Here is a 25786-nt window from a genome sequence, read left to right as displayed (position 1 = left end):
GTTTACTTGGTATTTAATATTGCTTTTAAATAACAAAAGGACCTGCCCATTAAACCTGCTAAACTGCCAGTCATGTTTGTCCCAAGAACACCTTGAAAAATACAATCACTCACCCCACCCCCACTCTGAGATAATCAGTTGTCGGCAAAACCCTGTGTCCATGCCGGCTCTTCCTAAAAATAAAAAAAGGATGGGGCCTGGAACTACTGAGATATATTAAAAGAAAATAACTCATTAAAAAAAAGAGGGAGCTGGGCATGGTGTTGAGCACCTGTGGTTCCAGCTACCCCAGAACCTGAGGCAAGAGGATCACTTGAGCCCAGGACCTATGAGCATGCCACTGCACTCCAGCCTGGGCAAGGGTAAGACCCTGTCTTGAAAGAGAAAGGGAGGGGAGAGGGGAGGAGAGGGGCCATGGGGGCTGGACGGGCTCATTTCTGAAGGTCTCAACTCTCACCAAATTACGAATCAAGGTTTGTGACAAGGTAAGCGTAGTGGAATTCTGAGCTTGAGAAGAGTGGAAACATTCCCCTCAAGAATGAGGGGAACTCAACCAGAGATGAATTAAATCTGACACCAGCAGAAAGATACGTAAGTTGAAAATTATAAATATCAAATTGGGCTAATCTTCAATGATTATATGATCTTACCCCCCAGTATCACCTGCCAAAAAGAAGAGAAAATCAATTCTTTAGACCAAAATTAAAAAGTAGCTATGGTAGAAGGTCAAAGGAGAGAAGCAAATGAGAACACTGGTAAGAAAGTACAGCATAAAGTAAATTTCAGGCTGGGATAGAAGGGAAATGATGCAAGGAGAGATTAGGGAAGGGTTAAGAGCTTAGAAAAGTGCAACAGCCTTGATTTTTAGTGGGAGAGTAGAAAGATAAGAACATATAACTAAAAGGGAGAATTTTAGAGTTTGAGATATGAGGAGAGGTGACAAGAAATATGGGTTATATCTCCGAGAGGGAAGAAAAACAGAGAACTCACTCTGAGGTCAGAGTGTCCAATATTGCATATAGCCCCAAGAGAGTTACAGCAGCAGCAGTTGAAATATAAATACATGCCAGGTATTAAAATCAATGAATAGACAGAGCATGGTGGCTCACACTTGTAATCCCAGAACTTTGGGAGGCTGAGGCCGGTGGATTACTTGAGGCCAGGAGTTCGAGACCAGCCTGGCCAACATAGTGAAACCCTGTCTCTACTAAAAATAGAAAAAATTAGTTGGGCGTGGTGTCACAAGCCTGTAGTCCCACTACTCGGGAGGCTGAGGCATGAGAACCACTTGGACTCAGGAGGTAAAGGTTGCAGTGGGCCAAGATCATGCCACTGCACTTCAGCCTGGGTGACAGAGTGAGACTGTCTCAAAATAAATAAATGAAATAAAATAAAATCAATGAAGGAAGAAAGAGAAGAAAGAGGATCCTAGAGGTCAGAAAAAATACACAGATAGGGATAGGTGATAAATAATCTCAGATGGGGAGAAGTTACTGAAAGAGACTAGGTTTTTTATTTTTTATTTTTTTTAAGTTACTGAAAGAGACTAGTTTTTGGACATACAATGTGCAAGTATGAGACATTTTATTTTCTAATTGAAACTGATTTAAGACATTTACTTGGAATCACATTATTCCCTTAATTTTTTCACAGAGAATATTCCATTTACTGTGTAGTTTGTGGTCTTGTGGACATGTTCTAAGTAATATATTTGTTAGCATGGTAGTTTCAGTTGGGCAAAACTTACTGCCAATAAGACTTGAATTGAATTTGTCACGTATTTCTAATGGCAACCAATGATCAGGTACTTCAATATTACAAATTTCAATTCTTCCATTCTTTATGTCTATGCATACTTTAATTTCCAAGTGTGACTGTTCATATAACACATGAAAGGAAGTATTTATACTAAACTTTGGAGTTTTGCCGTATATCCACTCCCACGTTTGTAGTTCTTTGGCTTTGCTATTTATGCCAGGAAACAGTGTCTCGTCCGTTGGGTTTATTGGGTGAATGTGATTATCAATTTGATGATAAGCAGCATACTCTGTAGCGACAGCATTCATTAGGACTTCACAGGTCAGAGTGGGATCCTTTTCCAAAAGATTTTTCACTAAGGAAGGTATGCTAGCAGTGGCATTGCTCCTGATCCCTTGGTAAGGGCTCTTTAGCAAAGAAGACAAGAACGTCCCGTCACTACTACATAACAAAGTGCAGTGGTGATAGGCAGTAGTCCGGCCAATCTTAGAAGCTGTTCCTGAGATTTTAAACTGTCCATCAAGTAAAAGGTCAAACCTTTTGGTAGCCTGCACATCTAGCTGGGGTTGGACAGCATTCAGAGCTCTCAAAATTAATTTCAGATTTTCCATTCTATCATACTTTTTTTTGGTTGTAAAGAAAGTCAAATTGATATTACCCATATCATGGTAGACTGTTCCTCCTCCGCTTCTTCTCCGTGCCAGTTTTATACCTTCTTCTCTCATTAGATTCAGGTTACATTCCTGCCAAGGATTTTGATGTCTACCAATTACAACAGAGGGAGAATTCCGCCAAAAGAATAGAATTGGTTTGCCTTCTAGATTCATATGGTCATGGATCCAGTCTTCCACAGCCAGATTTTGATAGACATCATTGGAAACTGACTGTAAAATAAGCCCATTTTTTACCGTTTTTTTAAAGCCAGCTGCTGGGACCTGGCGGTTACAAAGTAACTGGAAGCAATTCTTCATTGAAAATGGGATCAACATGCTTTAAAAATGGAAGACAAACAAATTAATTCATCAAAAAAAGGAACATTAAATTGTATTTTCTAACTATCAATTATTGGGTATTTAATCCAAACTTATCTCTAACTATCCAGTGCAGTTGCTTTTGGCTTTTAGCTTTACAATTAGTCTTTAGCATTGCTATAACTCAGTATTCAAAAGAAATAAATGAAGACAAATTTCAAATAATTTCAGTTGAAATAATTTCACAGTTTTCAAACAGTAAGTCTGCTGCAAATACATTATGTAATATATCTTTTTTTTTCTTCCTCTTAGAGACAGGATTTCACCACATTGCCCAGGCTGGTCTCAAACTCCTGGGCTCAAGCGATCCTCCCACCTTGGCCTCCCAAAGTGCTGGGATTACAGGCATGACCCACTGCACTCAGCCACATTACCTAGAATATATCTTAAAGTCAAATTATGTTGAATTCACAAGTAACAAATGTTCATCGAGAAAAATGAGAAAATACAGATAAGCAAGAATAGGAAAATAAAAGCATTGACAGTCCTAATCACAATGAACATTTTGGTGTAAATCCATTTTATTTCTAAGCACGTGTATGCACACACATTTCCCTCCCCCAAAGTGTAACCACACTATTATTTCATTCAACATTCTATCTATCTATCTATCTATCTATCTGTCCGTCCGTCCGTCTATCCATCCATCCATCCATCCATCCATCCACATTTTTTTGAGATGGAGTCTCGCCCTGTCACCCAGGCTGGAATGCCATGGTGTGATCTTGGCTTACCACAACCTCTGCCTCCTGGGTTCAAGCGATTCTCCTGCCTCAGCTAGGATAACAGGCACCTGCCACCACGCCTAGCTAAATTTTGTATTTTTAGTAGACATGAGGTTTCACCATGTTGGCCATGTTGGTCTTGAACTCCTGACCTCAGGTGATCTGCCCACCTCAGCCTCCCAAAGTGCTGGGATTACAGGTGTGAGCCACTGCACCAGCCCATTAAGCCTATTTTGCATCAGCTTCAATGACTGTTTAATATTCCATTAAGACAGGGTGTCGGCCGGGCGCGGTGGCTCAAGCCTGTAATCCCAGCACTTTGGGAGGCCGAGACGGGCGGATCACGAGGTCAGGAGATCGAGACCATCCTGGCGAACACTGTGAAACCCCGTCTCTACTAAAAAATACAAAAAACTAGCCGGGCGAGGTGGCGGGCGTCTGTAGTCCCAGCTACTCGGGAGGCTGAGGCAGGAAAATGGCATGAACCCGGGAGGCGGAGCTTGCAGTGAACTCCTGGGCTTGAGTGATTCTCCTACTTCAGCCTCCCAAAGTGCTGGGATTACAGGCATGGGCCACCACACCTGGAACCAAATTCTTTAGTTAAGTAATATTTTAGAAGTACAATTCCTAGATTAAAGAGTCTTCCTGTTTTCATCACTCTTGTTATAGTTTATAAACTAACCTACAAAAAGTTGAATCAGTTTACATTCTGTCTAGAAAGGTGTGGCGAGGTTTAATAGAGGAAGGAATACTTGAACTGAGTCACCAAATCGGATAGTTTGCCAGGTCGAGGAGCGTATTCCAGGCATATGCAAAGACAAAGAGTCATGTAATACTGAGGTGTGTTTTGGGGATTCCCTCCTAGGAGAAAGAGCTACAGTACTAGTCTTCGAGTTCCACTGAAGCCTGTGGCTATTCTGTCCTAGGAAGCCTCGCAACCGAGATTGCATTACTTTGATTAATCTCTTTGTTCTTGGTTCTGCTAGACTGACTTTGATACAGTACCATATTCATTCAACAAGTATGTATGAAGTGTCTCCTACGTACAAGGCAATAAGAAGATAGAAAATGAGAAGAGATAAATCATGTAATGAACTAAAATATTTGGACTTTTTTAAAGGCAGCTAAGATCCACTGAAGTTTTAAGCAGGAAGTGTTAACTCAGCCATTGTACAAATCTGCCAGTGTAGGGTTGAGTACAGATTAAATAAAGGATGGACTAGGGACAGGGAGAACAGTTAACGGACTAAGAAAGTTGTCCACACTAGAGATAATGAGGGCCTAAAGTATGGTAGGAGAGAGAGAGAGAGAGAAGGGGATGGATATGAGTGACATTAGGAAGGTGAACTGGCCGGGCACAGTGGCTCACGCCTGTAATCCCAGCACTTTGGCAGGCCGAGGCGGGCAGATCATGAGGTCAGGAGATCGAGACCATCCTGACTAACATGGTGAAACCCCGTCGCTACTAAAAATACAAAAAATTAGCCGGGCATGGTGGCAGGTACCTGTAGTCCCAGCTACTCTGGAGGCTGAGGCAGGAGAATGGCGTGAACCCGAGAGGCGGAGCTTGCAGTGAGCCGAGATCGAGCCACTGTGTTCCAGCCTGGGCGACAGAGCGAGACTCCGTCTTAAAAAAAAAAAAAAAAGAAGGTGAACTGGTCCTTGCCTTCAAGAAACAAGTATCTCCACAATCTAGTGGGAGATACTAAAAAACAAGTAAGGCAATAATTAAAATATAGTGTCCTAAATGCTGTAATACGTGTTAAGTACATTAGAGGGCCCTCTAATGCTCTGATTAGTGGATGTGACATTGAAGCTGAGACATAAAAGGGGTAAAGAAAAGAATTCTAACTGTGCAACGGCTTAGTGGAAAAGGAGATAGGACCCATGCAAATAATTTAATTCTACTGGCTGGTTCTTAGGAATACAAGAATGGGGAGTTAATAACAAGGCAAGAGAAGTAGACATTAGATTATAAAGAACCTTAAATCCACGTGAAATGCTTGAACTTTATTGCCTAGGCTGGAGTGCAGTGGTGTGATCACGGCTCACTGCAGCCCCGACCTCCTAGGCTCAAGCAATTCTCCCACCTTAGTCAGCATGTGCCACCAGGCCTGGCCTTTTTTTTTTTTTTTTTTGTAGAGATGAAGTCTCACTTTGCTGTCCAGGCTGGTCTCAAACTCCTGGGCTCAAGCAGTCCTCCTGCCTTGCCCTCCCAAAGCGCTGGAATTACAGGCATGAGGGCTTTGGATTTATACTTCAGAGACACCGCCTAGAGATTTAAGCATGGAGAATGTACAATACTTGGTAATAGGTTAAATTAGGGTGAGAGAAAGAGAAGCCAAGGATCATGTCCTTTATGATATAATGATTACAAGCCAAACCAGATTGTCCTCATTCAAATCCCAACTCTATCCTTTATCAGTTGAATGACCTAAGGCAGATTACTTTTCTGTGTCTCAGATTTGTTATCTAATATGTGCATAACGACAGGACTCATATTATCAGGTTGAGTCTAATGAGCTAATACATATGAAGCGCCTGGCACTGAAGAAAGTACACAATATGTGTTAACTATTTTATTAATATTATGCCCTGATTTCTGGCCTGGCAAAGAGGTGAAATTTCCTAGGACAGATTTTATAGGAACAGGAAGTATGGGGTTAAGATAACTGGTTCATTTTGACTGTGTTGAACTAGCAGCCAATGGCACAGAGCTCAATGGATGGTAACTGAGGTCACAGGAAGGTGGTTCAGTGAGAAGATTTAAGGGCCTGTGACATAAGCCTGAAGAGCAGCAACATTTAAGGGATATACAGAAGGAGGGAGAGCTCCCAAAGGAAGCTGAGAATAGAAGAAAAGGCAGAAAAATTTTAAATATGCTACTGTGGAAGCTTCAAGGAGACAAGATGGTTAACAGAGCCAAATGCCAAAGACTGAGCAAATAAGATAAGGGTTGAAAAGGATCTATTAAACAGTATCAAGAAGGTTATCAGTGATCTTGGTAAGAACCAGATGTACTGAGTAAACAGGAGGCCCAAGGTGGATACAATGAGGGTATTCTAGTTGTGAAGTGGAAAAGCTAGGGCAGTAGGTAGAAAGGAATGTGGAGTTAGGAGAGGATTTAAGATGCAATAGATCTGAGCATGTTTAGTTGCTGGTAGGAGAGTCAAGACAGGGCAACACTGGAGAAGAGAGGTCCTTGAGAAAATGATGATATTGGGATCCAGAGTTCAGGTAGGAGGCAGCCTTAAAGGAGAAAGTAACAGATAGGAGTGGTGGGTACTAATAAGCTGGATAGTGTCTGTGGGTATGGAGATTGTCAAAGATCTTGTGAAATATCTTTTCCTAAGATTAAGGCTCTTACTCTTGTCTGCACATGCAGAGTGTGGAAGGATAGCAAAGTAGTTAAGGACTTAAATTTTTAATCCTGGCTCTGCCACTTACTAATGACTTTAGGGAAGTGGTTTAACCTCTAGCTGCTTCAGTGGCCTCAGACGTCATAAAATGGTTGAGAGAATTAAATGTGTTAGTATGTATAAGCCATTCATGTTTGGCAAACATGAAACACTGACTGTTATGACAGGGTTCCCCCTTTCCCACCTCTATTCTGTGCTTACTGTTCCTATCATACAACATGTATTCCCTCAAGTGAACAAGGATTCCTAACCGAGACACGTCAAAGTGGCATTTACCTTGATATATTATAGTTCAAGATATTGACTTTGGTCAAAAATGTGATCTTGTTAGGGTTCCAGAATTGATCCAATTCCTGATTAAGCCAATGAAGGTATTTTAATAGTGCTCAAAATATCTCTATTCACCCAGGTATTGTATATACAGTGTGAATGAAACACAACAAAGGTATTAATTCAACAAAGGTCGCAGCAATTACACGACAGACATTGTTCTTAGCGCTTGGGATTCATCACTGAGTTAAATGAATAAAGGTGATAAGGAGGGCTATTTAAAAAAGTAGATGGCCAGGTGAGGTGACTCACACCTGTAATCCCAGCACTCTGGGAGGCCGAGGTGGACAGATCACCTGAGGTCAGGAGTTTGAGACCAGCCTGGCCAACATGGTGAAACCCCGTCTCTACCAAAAATACAAAAATTAACCAAGGCGTGGTGGCGGGCGCCTGTAATCCCAGCTAATCGGGAGGCTGAGGCAGGAGAATCGCTTGAACCCGGGAGGTGGAGGTTGCAGTGGGCCGAGATGGTGCCACTGCACTCCACGCTGGGCAACAGAGCGAGATTCGGTCTATTTAAAAAAAAAAAAAAAAAAAAAGGCAGAGCTGAGAAACGGAGGATTGGAAATGTGTATGTGAGAAAACTTACGTTGCAATTTTAAATAGGGTTGATAGGCTAAGCCTCATTAAGAAGGCGTCATGTGAGAAAAGATGCAAGAAGCTGTTCTAACCACCTGAACACATAAACCAATAAAGAGACCTCACTGAGGATGTGACATTTCAACTGAACCCCGAAAGATGAGAAAGAATCACGCAGAGTGAAAAAAGTGAAAACAAAGGGATGTCCAAAACTCCCTGACTGCCAGCTTATTGATTTACAAAGAGAACTATAGGCCATCAGATATTCAGATGAGCCTGTCCAATTATTCACTATAAGACTACTGACAAGCCAACTCTTAAGTTTGCTTGGTGAATACATACTCAGAACAAAAGGACTGAGTTACATGATTTGAATGTCTGACGGAACGGGCTCTGAGGAAAACACTTCCTTAACTCAGGAGAGCCCCTGCTCTTAAGCCGGGATACCCTCTCTCCTAGAGGCGTGGATTCATCTGGCACGGGTGCGCCCCTCTTTTTTTATTCTATGCTCCAGTAGCAGATCAGACCCCGACTGAGTAATGCACAGTATTTCAGGATATTTCACAGTCGTTGGGATAGTGTCAAGCCTTTGATGGTCTGGTTAAATTTTGTTCCTTAAAAATCACTTTGAATCTTTCTACTCTTACCCTTTAATGACTAATTTTATAAAGTTTTTCCTTATCTTCCATGTTCTTTGGACACTTCGCTACCTCTGCACTGCCAAACACGCCTCCCCATCACTGGACTGAAAGCGAAAATAGCACAATCCCATCTATCTTTCTAGGCAGGCGCAGCTTCTTCATAAGACCTTGCCAAGACCCTATTATTTTGCCCCCTCTCTGATAATATACAACTTACTCAGAATCTCATTACGGTCGTGTGCATGTTTTACTTCGCCCTTTTGGCTCCCAGGGGGCGTGCACACAGCTAGCCTCCAACATGTTTTACGGTATTTACCCTCCCTCCAGTGTTCGGGGTCGACCCTTCCTAACAGCGAAATTAGGTCGTCCCCAGCGCCGAGGGGAAAGCGTGCACACAGAACCCTTCAGTACCGGCGGGGGAGACCCGCAGGCCCTGGCCCACCGCCAGACACCCCGCGCGCGCCCAGGGACCACGGCCGCCCACGCGCCACGGCCCGCAATATCCCGGTTAGAAGCGCTTCCGCTTCACCCACCTGCGGCTTCCGGTCTTGCCCACGGCCTCGCGAGGGCTCGAGCTGGAAAAGTGCGTCGTACCACCCCGAGCAACCGGCAAGCCTTGCGCACGACCCTGCCCCGCCCCCTGAGGGCCGGCCCCTGAAGCGGCGGAGCAGGAGGGGCGCGCAGGGATCGCGCTGCGCCTCTCCGCCTGCGGCGTCGTGGGGTCGCGGCAGTCCTCAGGGATGCTAAGTAAGGGTCCTTCAGGGCGGGAACCAGATTCGAGGCAGGGACGGAGGCCACGTTCGAATAAAAGTACCGAAAGTCATAAGGCCCCAGTTCAGATGGGCGTTCCCCGCGTGACAGACAGCACAGAGATAACGGCCACCCCTGGGCGAAGGTAGGAGAGCGGATGTGCTAGGCTGGAGGGGGCATTTCGTGGAGCTAGTTTAGGGGGAGCCCCTAGAAGCCCAGAGCAGTCAGGTCACACGACGGGCAGGAAAGAGTACCAGCAGATACTTTTTACTGAGCACATAGGCGTTACGCTGGTCTTTACGTATCTCCTCCAAATAAGTGAGTCCAAGTGGCAGGTAACTCGAAAGGTGAGGAAATTCAAGTCAGTTTTGAAAGACACATTGCATTTAAAGGAGTAAATGGTATTCGCAGTACAGAGATGATAATACAGGATGGAGTGGATCAGAAAACATACTGAGGCGAGTGATCATTCCCATTTGCCAACTCACTGCAGTTGGCAAGAAGACCCTGTGGCTCCACGAGATGGGAAATTACCCCAGTAGTCAAGGTAGCAAGGTAGTAGTTTCGGCTAAGTATTGCTGCGTAACAAACTGCCTCAAACAGTGGCTTCTATCTCTAACATGTGGGCAAGGTGATTCCTCTGCTAGTTTCTCCTGGGCATATTCATGTGGCTTCATTCAGCACGGGTTGGCTATGCTGGGCGGTCCAAGATAACCTTATTCATGCTCTGGCAGGTGCTGCCTGGCTGCTAGGGCACCTCAATTGAGGCCTAATCTTGGAAGCAGCGCCTCAGCCATATTCTATTGGCCAACAACAACAAAGCCAGCCCAGAGTTAAGGCGTGGGGTAGTGGACTTCACCTCTTGATGAGAGAAGCCCAAAGAATTGGTGGTCACCTTTTTCACTCTTGCTCAGAAATCAATCTCTCCTTCAGTTAAAATAGAAACCACTAAGACTTGCCTCTTGGAGTAAGAATCATTCAGTGTTCAGTTTGGTGATGCTGATACGGTAAATGACCAGGGCTTCATATAAAGCTACAATGAAGACAAAATGACACCTCGTTTCTTTATTATTACATCTTTTACCAAGGTCACTCTGAGTTCGTCTATCTTGTATTATGCAGGTGGGAATGAATTTTGTTTAGAGTTAACTGCACTAGAAATTTTCCTGGTTATTATTAAAAACAGTCACAGAATATTGTTGCTCTTTGCTTATATTACTTCCTTCTAAATTCCCTTTCTCTGAAATATCAGGTGGTACAGTTTTGGGTTTTCTTCCCTTAGTTTCTTGCTGAAGAGGTTTTAAAGAATCCCATTCCCTCCTCCCTGCTCCAGGACCGCTGTCCCTTGGTTATTCTTAACTTTACCTACTTCTTTTTTTTTTTTTTTTTTGAGACGGAGTCTCGCTCTGTGGCCCAGGCTGGAGTGCAGTGGCCGGATCTCAGCTCACTGCAAGCTCCGCCTCCCGGGTTTAGGCCATTCTCCTGCCTCAGCCTCCCGAGTAGCTGGGACTACAGGCGCCTGCCACCTCGCCCGGCTCGTTTTTTGTATTTTTTTAGTAGAGACAGGGTTTCACTGTGTTAGCCAGGATGGTCTCGATCTCCTGACTTCAGTTGATCCGCCCGTCTCGGCCTCCCAAAGTGCTGGGATTACAGGCTTGAGCCACCGCGCCCGGCCAACTTTACCTACTTCTTCGGCTTCTCCACTGGAACCTTTCTAGTGACACTCAAACATGCTGTACTCTTTAACAATCCTCCAGTGACCTCACTTCTCTTTCCACTTTCATCCTGCCTGCTACCCGTCTGAGCCAACCTTCTTGGAAAAACTGCTGTACATCCAGTGTCTACTTTCTCACTTCCCATTCATTGTTTCAACGTACTCCAAAATGGCTTTCCCCCCAATTATTCCAGCAAAAGTGCTTTTGCTAAGGTCACTGGTGACATTCACATTGCTAGATCCAGTGGACTTTTCAGTCTTCATCTAACTGTTCATTTGACTACCTCAACCTGGAGATTCCTGTGGACAACGGTGACATTACCCTGTCAACTCCTCAGTCCCCTTTGCCAGGTTTTCCTCTAGCCTCACTGCCAACTCCTCAGTCCCCTTGGCCAGCTACCCTGCTCTAGTCAACCCCTAAATGTTGGAGTTCCTCAGATCTTTATCTCACACTACATTCTCCTTAAGCAATTTCATTCATTCTATGGCTTTAAGTACCATTTCTGTATACAACTTCAAAATTTATACTTTTCAGTTCCATAGATACAACTGCCTTGTAAACCTGGTAAGTCTAAAAACCATGCTCCTGAACTCACTCTTTTTTTCCCCCAGGGATCCTGCATGCATCTAGCCTTTTTTGCTAGAAGCCCTTTCTTCTTCCTCACTTTCCACTTCCAAACCATGACTACATCCTGTCAAACTTCACCTGTACTCTATCCCCTTCTCTCCACTTTTATGACCATCACAATCATTCACTTAGACAACCATGTCACTGCAAAAGCTATAAATGTCCTCAGAGGCTGCTCTGTCTATGGAGTAGCGATTCTGTTGTTTCTTTCTTAATAAACTTGCTTTCAAAAATATACTGAGATATTCTTTCCCATTTCCCACAGTTAAAATCAAGTTTATGGCCCAGTGGGAGGATTACCTGAGGCCAGGAGTTTGAGACTAGTCTGGGTAACATTGTGAGACTCTGTCTCTAAAAAAGTACAAAAACAGGTGGCATATGCCTGTAATCCTAGCTACTTAGGAGGCTGAGGCAGGAAGATCGCTTAAGAACAGGAATTTGACACTCAGTGAGCTATGATGGCTCCACTGCGCTCCAGCCTGGGCAACAGAGTGAGACCATCTTAAAAAAAAAAAATCAGCTTTATGTGGTATGTCTTGTGTTATGTCTCTCTGAATGCTATACATTTCTTCATGGCATATCACAATTGACATCTTATATAATTACTGTATAATGTCCTGTCTTTCCTAATAGGCACAAAACTCTACAAGGCAGTGGCTATTTTATTCACTACTGTATCTCCAGCACCAAGCACAGTGCCAGGCTAGGTGAACAAATGAATGATTTGTGTATTTTTTTCTCTCCTAAAGAATTATGTTCCGTAAATAATAAAAGGCGTTGTCTTTTTAGCTTATGTCCCATTCAACAATTGTTTTTCACTCTCAATATTCCCTACAAACACATTTGTTTAGTATTTTTCTGATTAATAAAATATAGCTCCCCCCCACTCTGAAAAGATGCCCTTTCCTCTTTTAAAATGAATATTAAAGAGATTTCCAACTACCAGATATTTTCATAACTGATACACAAAACAAGGTTTTTAAACACCAGGTTGTTTTTCTCATATTAAATATTGGTGACATAAAATGGTATCATCTGCAAGACAAACTATTAACACTTGGAAAGAATACTTTTCTCACTCTAAAATGGATTCTATGTGGGGGGGAAAAGCAGTTTTAAAGGCACGATTTAAAATGGGAAATCCTTCTGAAGATATGCAATTTATTGGCCTTTTCAGTTTATCTGCAGTGATCTTTTACATAACAAAAATGCAAAATGTAAGAAAGTAAAGTATCCTAAAGCAGAATCCCAAAATGGAAATGTAACATACAAAACCGGTACACCAGAAATACTATGAAATACTGATGTCACATTGCTTGGACCTTTCTTTTGTTTTTTGAGACAGAGTTTCGCTCTTGTTGCCCAGGCTGGAGTGCGATGGCATGATCTCAGCTCACTGCAACCTCCGCCTCCGGGGTTCAAGCGATTCTCCTGCCTCAGCCTCCCAGGTAGCTGGGATTACAGGTGCCCACCACCACACCTGGCTAATTTTTTGCATTTTTAGTAGAGATAGGGTTTCACCATATTGGCCAGGCTGGTTGCGAACTCCTGACCTCAGGTGATCGACCCGCCTCAGCCCCCCAAAGTGCTGGGATTACAGGCATGAGCCACCATGCCCGGCCGCTTAGACACTTTTTAAAATCACTTGTTAAAGAAATACATTAAAATGAAAATGTTTTGGTGCCATTCAAATACTGGCACTTAAAAGCTCTGGTTTTTAAGAAGGACATAATATAATACCAGAGAAATCTGCTTTGAATTTTGGAAGGCTTTTTCACTCTAAAAGCAACTGCCTTTTGAATAGGCATAATCAAAAAATGCAGTGTAAGATGATTCACAAATAGTGAAAAATAAAGCAATAGTCTTCCATCATTTTGTTAGGGTTTCCTAATAAGGTTAAGTTCTCTTTCGACATCCCCTCTTAATCAAAGGCAGTTTTTGGTTTGTTTGGTAATACATACAAATTGCTTCATTCCACATCTGTCATTTCTAGTCCATCGCTTTCTTTGACGTATACCACTGAACCCAAGGCTTTCTCAGAAAGAGATCTTGTGCCAGTCCCTTCAATCCTTGAAAAGTTTTCTTGATTTGTGTCTTCTAATCTTATTTTCTTGGTGTTTTGAAATAACTGAGTCGTTGGTTCCAACCTGCTTTTTTCAGTCCCTCGTATTAAGTGATCATCCACTTTGGAATCCATATGCATAGCAGATACCTGAGTAGCAGATTTGCTAAGTGAAAATCCCATTGGGATAGCTGAACAAATATGAAAGTAATTTTTAAGTAGTGGAAGTGTTTCTTCAACTCGATTACTGGGGAAAAAAAAAAAAGTAAGTGAATGCAGCAGGAATTTCCCTAACTTCATGGCAATGTTTGTTGGAATGAAATGCCATGGTGATACTAGAAATGTAAAGTAAAATTGCCTCCCACCTTTCAGTGTTCACATTTTCTTTGTGGGGGGGTTTGCAGGTTCTAAAGATTTCTTTGAAAGTCTTTTTAAAAGGAATTTATCTGATTTTATGTTTTATCACCTTTCAGAAAATAGTAGAGATTATCTTAATCCTTTCATTCTTGCTAGGAAACCTCTTACTAATGGGCTAAAGAAATAACTACTGAAGGCCAAATACTCTGCTAGTATTTTATTTTCTGCAAAAAATAAAGATATCCCATAAAGATACCTGTGACTGGCTGGGCACCGTGGCCCACGCCTGTAATCCCAGCAATTTGGGAGGCCGAGGCAGGCGGATTACCGGAGGTCAGGAGTTAAAGACCAGCCTGGCCAACATGGTAAAACCCCGTCTCTACTAAAAATACAAAAATTAGTTGGGTGTGGTGGCATGCACCTGTAATCCCAGCTAATCAGGAGGCTGAGGCTAAAGAATCACTTGAACCCAGAAGACGAAGGTTGCAGTGATCCGAGATCGCGCCACTGCACTCCAGCCTGGGCAACAAGAGGGAGACTGTCTTTAAAAAAAAAAAAAAAAAAAGATACTTGTGATTAAGGATGCCCAGTCTGTTAAGAGAGATGCTCAGCCGGGCGCTGTGGCTCACGCCTGTAATCTCAGCACTTTGGGAGGCCAAGGTGGGTGGATCACGAGGTCAGGAGATGAAGACCATCCTGGCTAACACTGTGAAACTCCGTCTCTACTAAAAATACAAAAATTAGTTGGGTGTGGTGGCATGCACCTGTAATCCCAGCTAATCAGGAGGCTGAGGCTAAAGAATCACTTGAACCCAGAAGACGAAGGTTGCAGTGATCCGAGATCGCGCCACTGCACTCCAGCCTGGGCAACAAGAGGGAGACTGTCTTTAAAAAAAAAAAAAAAAAAAATACTTGTGATTAAGGATGCCCAGTCTGTTAAGAGAGATGCTCAGCCGGGCGCTGTGGCTCACGCCTGTAATCTCAGCACTTTGGGAGGCCAAGGTGGGTGGATCACGAGGTCAGGAGATGAAGACCATCCTGGCTAACACTGTGAAACTCCGTCTCTACTAAAAATGCAAAAAACTAGCCGGGCGAGGTGGCGGGCGCCTGTAGTCCCAGCTACTCGGGAGGCTGAGGCAGGAGAATGGCGTGAACCCGGGAGGCGGAGCTTGCAGTGAGCAGAGATCCGGCCACTACACGCCAGCCTGGGCGACAGAGGGAGACTCCGTCTCAAAAAACAAACAAGAGAGATGATCATGTAGCATGGAGGGAGGCCTTGGGAAGTTTCCCAAAGGAGGGAAGCCTAGGTCAGGGTTGCGCTTTCAAAGATGGGCAGGAATTTGGTAGGCAGAGTTGACCAGGATGGCAGAAGGGCAGGCTTCCTGCACAGTAAAGGTCTGAGAAAGCCCAGGGCTTACTGGGGAAGAGTCATCTACCCAAGATGCTCTAGTAGCAACCTGAGATCTGGAGCAGATTCCACAGTTTGGAAGGAAAGCACTCACGCCCCCCCCCCCTTTTTTTTTTGAGATGGAGTTTCGCCCTTTCACCCAGGCTGGAGTGAAGTGGTGTGATCTCAGCTCACTGGACCTCCACCCCCCAGGGTTAAAGTGATTCTCCTGCCTCAACCTCCTGAGTAGCTGGGATTACAGGCGCCCACCACCACGCCCAGCTAATGTTTGTATTTTTAGTAGAGATGGGGTTTTGCCATGTTGGCCAGGCTGGTCTTGAAGTCCTGACTTCAGGTGATCCAGCCACCTCAGCTCCCAAAGTGCTAAGATTACAGGCATGAGCCACTGTGCCCGGCCTCACCCACTTTTAGAATGTATTATGTCTTTAATATTTAGCTACTGTATCTTTGATAGTATACAATTTAATAGTCATCAAACTCTAATTACTGACTGAACATTTCTAAAGAATCATCTTGAAACCCTATTTATCCATATTTGTGATTGAATATCAGTGTTTATAACAAAACAGAGTCCTGGGTCTACTGTAGTAGCCTAAATATAGTAGTTTACTCACATATTAATATAACAACTAGGTAAAAGTATATATTTGGCTTTCTGGGAATCAAATAGAACTTAGCTAAATTTTTAAAGATCTCTGATGAAATTCTGAAATATGGGTATACTTGTTTTTTAGATTTGGAACTTGAAGATGAATTTTTCTTCCTCATCAAAGGAATATCTAATACTGCCTTCAAATTAATAAAATTGAGTTTATTCTATTATTTGGTTTCTCTTTTTGTTAGAAAGGAAATACTCCTGTCAAATGCATAACTTGAATCTAAACCTGAGGAAACAATCAGATAAACCCAAACAAGAGGTATCCTCTATGAAACAAATAGCTTCTACCTAAAAATGTCAATGTTATGAAAGACATGGAGAGGCTGAGCAGCTGTTTCAGATTAAAGGAGGCTAAAGATACATTATTTCAAACGCAACCAATGCTCTTGACTTGGGAAGGGGATGGAATGTACTACAAAGATCATTACTTAGATAACTGCAACATTTGAATATTTGACAATATTAGATAATAATATTGGATCAATGTGATAGATGCCATGAATGTGATAATTGTGATAATTATATATAATATTATATATTATATATTATTAATGTGATAATTATATAAGTCAATGTCCTTGTTCTTAGGCAATACATACTGAAATAGTTGGGGGTGAAGAATCATATCTGCAGGTTGCCCTCAAATTGTTTAGCAATAGAGAGATAGATACATAGATACAGAAAGAGTGTAAAATATGCAAAATGCTAACAACTGTTAAATCTAGGAGGTAAAGCTTAAAAAGTTGTTCTACGTATTATTATTACATTTCTGTAGGTTTAAAACTTTTTCAAAATACAAAATTGAAAAAAGGTTTTTAAAAAACACAAAACTCTATAAAACATTGCATTTGAAATCAACAAACATAAAATAATGATAACTTATATAATTATCAATTTGTACATTAAATTTCAATCTACGAAAAGGACTGAGGAGGAACCAAATACAATAGGGTAGACGTGGCCCTGTGAGTCTCACCTTAACTTCCCCAGAGTTGAGGACATGAAGGGTGAACAAGTCTATTGGGGGCTTCTTTGGACTGGCATTTGGGTGGTTGCCATTCAAGAAGAAATCTGGAGTATACATGTAAGAATAAAGGTACGTAAAGAGATAAATCAATCTCAAAAAGAACAAAGGGCTTTCTTTACCAGATATTAAGATATGCTACATGGCTGGGCACAATGGCTCACGCCTGTAATTCTAGCACTTTGGGAGGCCAAGGTGGAAGGATCTCTCGAGTCTAGCAGTTTGCGAACAGCCTGGGCAACACAGGGAGACCTCATCCCTATCAGAAAAAAATTAAAAAAAAAAAAAAAAAAAGATATGCCACAAAGTGAAAGTAATAAAAATAACCTCGTACAGGTACAGAAACAAATAGTCAGTAGAATATGACAGAGCTGTAACTTGGACTTAGGTATTTGAGGAACGTCACATTTGTTTAGGTGGCACTATAAGGCAAAAGAGACAGAACAGACTAAGTTTAGTATGATAGTATTGTGAACATTGGCTCACTGTGTGGACAAAAGTTAAGCAGGATCTTAAATACAGAAGTGAGCTGGGCACGATGGCTCACACCTGTAATCCCAGGCTTTTGGGAGGTTGAGGCGGGTGGATCACAAGGTCAGGAGTTCGAGACCAGCCTGACCAACATGGCGAAACCCTGTCTCTACTAAAAATACAAAAATTAGCTGGGTGTGGTGGCGGGTGCCTGTAATCCCAGCTACTCAGGAGGCTGAGGCAGGAGAATCACTTGAACCCAGGAGGTGGAAGTTGCAGTGAGCTGAGATCACACCACTGCACTCTAGCCTGGGTGACAAAGGAAGACTCCATCTCAAAAAGAAAAAAAGAAAACAACAAAAACAGTGGAGAGCATATGCATTAAAGACCTAAATGTGAATGGCAGAACTGTAAATGCAATAGAAGACAATGAAGGACACTGTATCTGTTACCTTGGGGTGAAGAAAGATTTCTTGAACAAGACCTAAAAAGCCTGAACAATAAGGAAGGAAACCAGGTGAGTCTGATTACTCATAATTGGGAATTTCTATTCAATGCAAAAATATAAACAAAAAGATAAGAGACTGGAAGGAGATATTTTCTGTGTCCAAAGCTGATGGTATTTAGTGGCTGGAATAGAAAGAGAACACCTACAAATTAGCAAGGAAAAAGTAATCCCGCTAGAAAAATGGGCAAAGGATGTAAAAACATAATTCAAAGACTGAGGAATCCCAAACAGCTAATGAGAGTATATAAAGAGATATTCAGACTTAACTAGGAATCAGAGAAATTCAAGTTGCAAAGACAGTGCAACCTCCGCTCTCCGGGTTCCCATGAGTCTCCTGCCTCAGCCTCCCGAGTAGCTGGGATTACAGGCACCTGCCACCATGCCCGGCTAATTTTTGTATTTTTAGTAGAGATGGTGTTTCACCATGCTGGCCAGGCTGGTCTCGAACTCCCGACCTCAAGTGATCTGTCCTCCTTGGCCTCCCAAAGTGCTGGGATTACAGCATGAGCCACTGTGCCTGACCACACCTGGCTAATTTTTAAAGCTCATTTTTTTGTAGAGACAGGTATCACTGTGTTGCCTAAGCTGGTCTCAAACTCCTGTCCTCAAGCAATTCTCCCACCTCCCAAAGTGCTGGGATTACTGGCGTGAGCCACCACGCCTGGACTGGTTTGAACTTTTTAGAACAAAATCCAGATCACAGCAGTCCTCTGCTCAACACACTCTAGTTACTTTCCACCTCAGAGACAAAAACAAGTTATTTACATATCTAGTCCCCAGCTGTGGTAGGCAGAATAATAGTCTCGGAAGATGTCTTTGTCCTAATCCCCAGAAGTTGTGACTATGTTATGTTATGTGGCAAGGGGGAATTAAGGTTGCTAATCAGCTGACTCTGAGGGTGGGAAAATTCTCCTGGATTAATTGAGTGGTACCAATGTAATCACTAGGGCTTTTTTTCGTTTTTTGTTTTTTTGTTTCTTCTTTTTGGGACAAAGTCTCACTCGGTTGCCCAGGCTGGAGTGCAGTGGCCTGATCTAGGGTGACTGCAGCCTCCGCCTCCCGGGTTCAAGTGATTCTCGTGCCTCAGCTCCCAAGTAGCTGGAATTACAGGCGCACGCCACCACGACCAGTTAATTTTTGTATTTTTTGGGAGAGACAGGGTTTTGCCATATTGACCAGGCTGGTCTTGAACTCCTGACCTCAAGTGATCCGCCTGCCTTGGCCTCCCAAAATGCTGGGATTATAGATGTGAGCCACCGTGCCTGCCACACAAGAGTCTTTAGAAGTGAAAGAGGGAAGTAGGATGTGTTAGCCATGATGCAATGTGAGGAGGACTTGACTGGCCATTTTTGGTGTTGAACATACTGGGATCACAAGGGCTGCCAGTAGAAGCTGGAAAGGCAAGAAAGGGGAGTTTCCCCTAGAGCCTCCAGAAGGAATGTAGACCTGCCTGACATGTTGATTTTAGCCCAGTGAGACCCATTTTGAACTTGTAAATCTCCAGAACCGTGTGATAATAAATTTGTATTGCTTAAAGACACCAAGTGTGTGGTAAATTGTTGTAGCAGCCATAGCAAACAACTCTACCAGCAAGCACTCTCTCCTGTCTCTTTCCTTTATTCTACCCCAGACCTATCACCCCATTGCTGTTCCTCAAGAATATTCTATGCCAAACCCTCTCCTGCTCCAGGACCTGTGCACTTACAGTTCCCCCAGCTTGAAGCAATTTTTGCATTACAAACCACTTCCCTTGAGGATAGTTAGTGACATGGGGCCTGGGATTGTGAAGAATGGCAGACTTCTGCTGCTAGTCATGATGGAATAACAGAGACCAGACTTATCCTCATGCTTTCAGCATCTATTTTTTTTTTTTTTTTTTTGAGACAGAGTTTTGTTCTTGTCCCCCAGGCTGGAGTGCAATGGCATGATCTCGGCTTACTGCGACCTCTGCCTCCCGGGTTCAAGCAAGTGTCCTGCCTCAGCCTCCCGAGTAGCTGGTATTACAGGCATGCGCCACCATGCCTGGCTAATTTTGTATTTTTAGTAGAGACAGAGTTTCTCCATATTGGTCAGGTTGGTCTCGAAATCCTGACCTCAGGTGATCTGCTCACCTCGGCCTCCCAAAGTGCTGGGATTACAGGTGTGAGCCAACGTGCCCAACCTGCTTTCAGCATGAAAACACAAAACACATGAAGCAATGGCTTTTAGATATTGGACAATAGGCAGTTTGGGAGAGTGATCCTTGGGAGAAAGGAAATAAAGTAAGCCCTATGAATGGACACTGCCTAGAACTTTCAGACCTCAGCATAAGGAGGAAACTATCTGATTTAAAAACAGGAACACAGCATCAGTGAGCTGTGGAACAAGATTAGGTGGGTTAACACATATGGAATTGTAGTTCCAGATATTGTTTTGAGGGGATCAGGAAGAGGACAGTGAAAAAAAAAAGTAATAACAGAGGTTTTTGTAGTGAAGCTTGTGAAATGATGAAAAAACTAAGGGACTAGAAAACCCAGACCTTAGAAGGTGTCTGTCACGAGAGAGAGAGAGCACAGAGTACTAAATAAGGCTTAGCTTGGGCCAGGTACAGTGGCTCATGCATATAATCCCAGCACTTGGGAGGCTGAGGTGGGCGGATCACTTGAGTCCAAGAATTCAAGACTAGCCTGGGCAACATGGTGAAACCCCATCTCTACAAAAACATACAAAAATTAGCTGGGCATGGTGGCACATACCTGTGGTCCCAGTTACTCAAGAGGCTAAGGCAGGAGAACTGCTTCAACCTGAAAGGTGGCGGGTGCAGTGAGCTGAGATCATACCAACATACTCCAGCCTGGGTACTGGGCAACAGAGGGAGACTGTCTTTAAAAAAAAAAAAAAAGGCCGGACGCAGTGGCTCACGCCTGTAATCCCAGCACTTTGGGAGGATGAGGCGGGTGGATCACGAAGTCAGGAGATTGAGACCATCCTGGCTAACACTGTGAAACCCTGTCTCTACTAAAAATAATAATAAAAAAAAAATTAGCTGGGTGTGGTGGTGGGCACCTGTAGTCCCAGCTACTGAGGCAGGAGAACGGTGTGAACCCGGGAGGCAGTGGTTGCAGTGAGCCGAGATCATGCCACTGCACTCCAGCCTGGGCAACAGAGCGAGACTCCGTCTCAAAAAAAAAAAAAAAAAAAAGGTTTAGTTGGGGCAGGGGGGCAGGATCGGATACTCAGTACCCCTTGGGTTTCCAAAGAGGGAAAGAAATTTTTACTTTCTCAGGTTAGGGGAGAAAGTCAACAGTTCTTGATAGGAAAAAAAGGAAAATCTTTTCACTCTCTTTTGACCTTAAAATGATCATTTCCTTACATTCTTTCCAAAGAATCTTCAGTACCATCTAGGTGGCATTCATAAATGCTTAAACTTTTCTTATTCTTTCTGTAAGGGAAGTACTTTCCTACTTCCTATATTAATAATCTCCCCACCCCTGAAGTCTTCAACTCCAACTGACAGTTTTAAACTTAGAACATTCTTTCCTATTTGTTTTTAATAATGCTAGGTAATGTATTCAAAATAATCTTAGTATCTGAAGAGGAAATGAGATTATACATTATTCCCTCTAACATAACTTCTCAGTTTGTTATTTTGTCAATTAAAAATAATTATATTTCCGAGGATATGTGCTCCTTGTGTCCTCTAGCCTCTTAAAGTAACAGGGACACTTAATTTTTTTTGGTATCTGATTATACTTACAAAGTATATGATTATCTGAAAACAAATGCGACAAAATATAAGACTATGTAATAACACGATGAAAAGAGATAGAAAAAAATGGCACTTATATTAAATGTACTTTTATGACTAAATTTGTTCTAACATAAAAGTTGTTTATCCCTGCCAGTGACATCTTGCGGGGAAAAAAAAATGAGTACTCACCTGGCAAAAACAGGAATTGTTAATCTCCTCAAACGAGAGCTTACTCTTGATATACACAGCGTTCTGCCGTATCAGAGAATTGCTGTAAAAACCTACGAGTGTCATCTGCAGGAAAGGGACATGGTAGGTATTAAGAAAAATTAAGAAGACTTTTCTTCCCCCCCCAATTCTGGGCTCCAAAAAATTGGTAGAAGAATGCAGCGCTCATTATTTCTCACCAAAAGGCTCATTTGTCCACTTTAAGGTGAGAGGATTTGGAAAAGGACTGGCATGTGGAGAAGGAATATCGGTCAGGAATCTGGACTTTCGTTGCTAGTTCTGCCACTTCCCGATTCAGCTCTGATTGTGCAGAGCTGACCAAGCCGTGGTCCCCAGGCTCCCCTGACTCCAGGCTGCCCACGCTCGCCGGGACAGGCCGGCTTGCTCCCCGCAGGCTGCAGTGGGAGGGCTGGACCTGGAAGGTTCCCTCAAAACGGGCCCAAAAGCAGCTCTAGGAGTAGTAACCGGTTCACCGAACATGGGTCCAGAAGGTCCAGAACGATGCCCAAGCTCTGGGAAAGTGGAACAAACCTATCGCCGCGAAGCAGCAGGTGTTCCAACCTGAGGGAAGACGGGGCGGCGACAGGCAGCCTTGCGCGTGCGCGTTCCATCCAGGTGTGGCAGCCTCAGGCAGGGGTTAAGAAATGAGTTGCGGAAAAGGGGGCTCGCGGCTGGTTACTAGGAGACGGGACGCTCGGGTCGGGCGTCTAGGCGCTGCGTGGGCGTGCGCCTGCGCGGCGCGGCTGGGCCAGGAAGAGGTCCCTCCTAGGTGTCCTGTACGGCAGGCAGGTGGACGTACGCGTCGCTCCGTGCGTAAGTGCGCGCGCACGGCTTGTAGTCCCCGCGACAGGAAAGGTCGAGCCAGGTACGCGTGCGCACCGGGCCTAGGGGCGAGCGGGACGGAAGCAAAGCTGGGGCGCCGGGGAGGTGGAAGACGAGCCCCACTCCGGTACAGAGCGTGAGGGCGGGGCCACGCCGGCGCCGGCTGGCGCTAACCGCCCCCGCCTCCTTCCCGCCGGCTCCCGCCTTCCTCCGATTCGCCGGGGCGGGGCCGGGACGATTTGGGGGTGGGAAGGGAGGAGAAAGGGGCGGAGGATGGAGACTGGGCGGTTCTCGTATTCCCCGCGGAGGCCGAGACCCGGCAGTCGCCGGGATGAGCTCTGGGCAGGACGGCGGGCCGAGGAGCCCGGGGAGGGACCCGGAGCTCCAGGTAGAAGCTGCGGAGATGCGCAGGGTGGGGAGAGCGCTGCTACTGGGCCAGAAGGTTTCTGAGAAGGCGGCTGCAAGCGGGCGGGAGTGGCGGGTGCGGGGCCGTGGCGGGCGGAGGTGGGCGCTTGCCGCGGGAGCCGCTGTGAGGGGCAGCGGCAGGCACAGCTGCCGGCCGGAAGCTTAGCAGCACGCGTTGCCCCTGCTTCTTGGGAGGTTAGGTTTGAGTCCAGTTCCTATGGTCACCGCTTGGCGTCCTCCCGCAGCTCTCCGCTTGGTTGTTGGGGGGACTGTTCAGTTTAGAAACTCTCTGGAAGCTCTGGTGGAGCCGAAGAATTTGGAAGTCACAGATTTGGGAGTTTAACCTGACTCCGGATCGCTCATTTCTGAGCCTCTGTCTAGACCTGGGGTGGTGAAAGGCTGAGATTACATAGGCATTTGCATGAAAATCTGATAATTTTAGTAAAAATTATACACAGTAAAGGCAAGGAAAGCTGGCTTTTGTTGAAAAACTATTTGAGACTTAAATTGGATAACTAGGTGATCATGGATTTGATACCTAAAAACTCACAGAAATATGGTTTTTTTTTTTCACTTTTTTTTTTTCCGCGACTGCAGGAAGGTTTGCATAGATTACAGTGTCCCAACGTTTTCCTTCTTCCATTCCAGGACCTTATATCCTGGGAGATTTCCTTGTTTAAAATTCTCTGTACTGGTGTTCAGCATTTCAAGTATACTTTGTTTGCGTGTAAGGACATAAATAGAGTAACAATAGGTTTGTAAGTAGAAAAAAACAGGTTCGTTACAGAAGTAGGATGTCACATTCGAATTTGCTTCCAGGATAAGACAGATTCTTGTTTGTATTTTAATTGATTAATGAGCCAAACTCTTCAGTCTTAGTGGGAAATAACTAGGAAGGTACATTAATGAAATATTAATTTTAAATCCTAAACTTTGGCATTATTTTATGGCAGCTTCCAAAATATTTCACGTATTGTTTACCTTCTGAAGAAAAATCATTGTTTGTAGCTCAGAATATAATCAGGTGTAGAGATTCTCTGGGAGATCTTTTCTGTATGCTTTTTCAGTTGCTTAGACTAGTTTGTTTAGGACGATTTGGTTTTGAAGTCCTCCATACACAGAGGCAGTTAGAGGTATTATTATTTATCTCCTTTTCAGATTACATGTTCCTTTCCCTCCCCACAGATGGCCACTCTCCTGACTTCTAAGAGCCACTTCCTTGATTTTCCTTAATGTTTCACATCATTGTGTGTGAACGTGCACATTACAGTTTGGCTTGTTTTTGAACTTCGTACAAATGGGATTGTACTAAGTATTCATTTACATCTTGCTTCTTTACTCAACATTTTTTTAAAGATTAATCTTTATCGTTGCTCTCAGTATTTAGTTTGGTGATTGTTTCCCCAAATATTTATCCACTTATTATGTAAAATCCTCTCTCAAAATTATTCATAAATCTTGTATGGTTTTCCACATCCTTCTGTTAGTGAGGCTGTTCCTTCCTACTTCAGTGTCTATAAGTCTACACTTTTGGAGACAATATTTTTAAAAAGAAAAACCCACCTCAACTGTAGTAAACTTTTGTGGAACCAGATTTCAGATTTCAGAATTCCATATGAAGTAGTCCAGTATTTTCCATTCTATCAAAAAATTAATTTGTTGAATACATATTATGTGCTTCATATTTTGCTCAACACTGATGATACTTTTTATTATATAATCTTATCTCCTGTTTCACTGAAAAATTAAAATTCAACCAGACAGAAACTTCCTCAGATTTCCATGCCACTTACCTTTTTTTTTTTTTTTTTTGAGACGGAGTCTCGCTCTGTCGCCCAGGCTGGGGTGCAGTGGTGCGATCATGACTCATTGCAGCCTTGACCTCCCGGAGTCAAGTGATTCTCCTATCTCAGCCTCCCAAGTAGCTGGGACCACAGGTGATGCCACTATGCCTGGCTAATTTCTTTTTTCTTTTTTGTAGAGACAGGGACTCACTATGTTGTCCAGGTTGGTCTCAAATTCCTGGGCCCAAGTGATCCTCCGGCCTTGGCCTCCCAAAGTGCGGGGATTATTGGGATTACAAGTGTCTAAATCTTCACCTGTCCTTGCTTTTCTTTTTCTTGTCTCAGGGCAATACATATTTACCTGGGTTTCCTCTTATTACCTCAGCTGTCTTTCTCCATCAATTAACATTAACTCATGGCTTAGGAATCTTCATGTTTCTGTACTGTAGGACTTCTTCACCTGGAGTCCAAGGACCTGAGAGAGTCTTAAATCCCCTGAAATTGTTTGTAAAGGTGTATTTGCATTTTTCTGAGGAGGGGCTGCAGGGCTTTTAATTCTGAAAGAGGATCCTTATGTAAAGAGAATTAAGGAACAAGTTTTTCTCCTCCTGTAATGACCTTTCCACAACCTTGGTCGTCTTCCACCTTTGTTCTACCTCTCTTCCTCTCACAATCATGCTTACTAAAAGAAGTTTACATTTTCCATTTTTTTTTCTTTACTATTCTTTCATTAGTCCCCTTCAGACTTGTTTTC

The 25786-nt window shown here is 43.5% G+C and overlaps 4 protein-coding genes across 26 annotated transcripts in view; 1 reads left to right on the top strand and 3 right to left on the bottom strand.

The window, feature by feature from the left end:
- Positions 1-9127, bottom strand: part of MRPL30 (mitochondrial ribosomal protein L30) — a 40492-nt gene extending 31365 nt beyond the window's left edge. The window contains exon 1 of the mRNA XM_033238998.1: positions 9017-9127. The gene's annotated coding sequence lies outside the window, so the exon portion shown is untranslated. The remainder of the gene's footprint in view (positions 1-9016) is intronic.
- Positions 1505-9107, bottom strand: LIPT1 (lipoyltransferase 1). 2 transcript variants are annotated; one of them, XM_033238990.1, is made up of 2 exons: positions 5605-5644; positions 1505-2748 (listed from the first exon to the last, which is right to left on the bottom strand). In XM_033238990.1, the coding sequence occupies exon 2, from the start codon at positions 2745-2747 to the stop codon at positions 1626-1628; it is 1122 nt and encodes a 373-aa protein (XP_033094881.1). In that variant the 5' UTR covers position 2748; positions 5605-5644; the 3' UTR covers positions 1505-1625. The 2 variants fall into 2 exon arrangements, with proteins under 2 accessions (XP_033094881.1, XP_033094880.1); XM_033238989.1 differs by lacking the exon at positions 5605-5644 and adding an exon at positions 9017-9107 and having other exon boundaries at positions 1557-2748.
- The window catches only part of TSGA10 (testis specific 10), a 166626-nt gene continuing 149965 nt past the window's right edge, over positions 9126-25786 (top strand). For 2 of the 16 annotated variants that reach the window (XM_033238984.1, XM_033238976.1), the window contains exon 1: positions 9278-9378. Coding sequence is in view for 3 of the 16 variants with exons in the window: in XM_033238971.1 (XP_033094862.1) it covers positions 23175-23285 (111 nt within the window). In the remaining 13 variants the exon portion in view is untranslated. Of the gene's footprint in view, positions 9379-22610; positions 22971-23082; positions 23286-25786 lie in introns of those variants that run through there. The other 14 variants (XM_033238981.1, XM_033238980.1, XM_033238982.1 and 11 more) reach the window with 12 other exon arrangements.
- On the bottom strand, positions 12723-22730 carry CUNH2orf15 (chromosome unknown C2orf15 homolog). Of its 7 annotated transcripts, none has more exons than XM_033239003.1 (4): positions 22583-22711; positions 21983-22087; positions 17037-17131; positions 12723-13884 (listed from the first exon to the last, which is right to left on the bottom strand). In XM_033239003.1, exons 3-4 carry the CDS (start codon positions 17060-17062, stop codon positions 13545-13547), a joined length of 366 nt encoding a protein of 121 aa, XP_033094894.1. In that variant the 5' UTR covers positions 17063-17131; positions 21983-22087; positions 22583-22711; the 3' UTR covers positions 12723-13544. The 7 variants fall into 7 exon arrangements, with proteins under 7 accessions (XP_033094894.1, XP_033094893.1, XP_033094891.1 ...); XM_033239002.1 differs by having other exon boundaries at positions 22553-22682; XM_033239000.1 differs by having other exon boundaries at positions 22201-22633.

The sequence above is a fragment of the Trachypithecus francoisi genome, unplaced genomic scaffold, assembly GCF_009764315.1.
Source record: "Trachypithecus francoisi isolate TF-2019V2 unplaced genomic scaffold, Tfra_2.0 Lachesis_group17, whole genome shotgun sequence".
In the NCBI taxonomy this organism is placed as follows: Eukaryota; Metazoa; Chordata; class Mammalia; order Primates; family Cercopithecidae; genus Trachypithecus; species Trachypithecus francoisi.
This window is presented reverse-complemented; position numbering and strand designations above follow the sequence as displayed.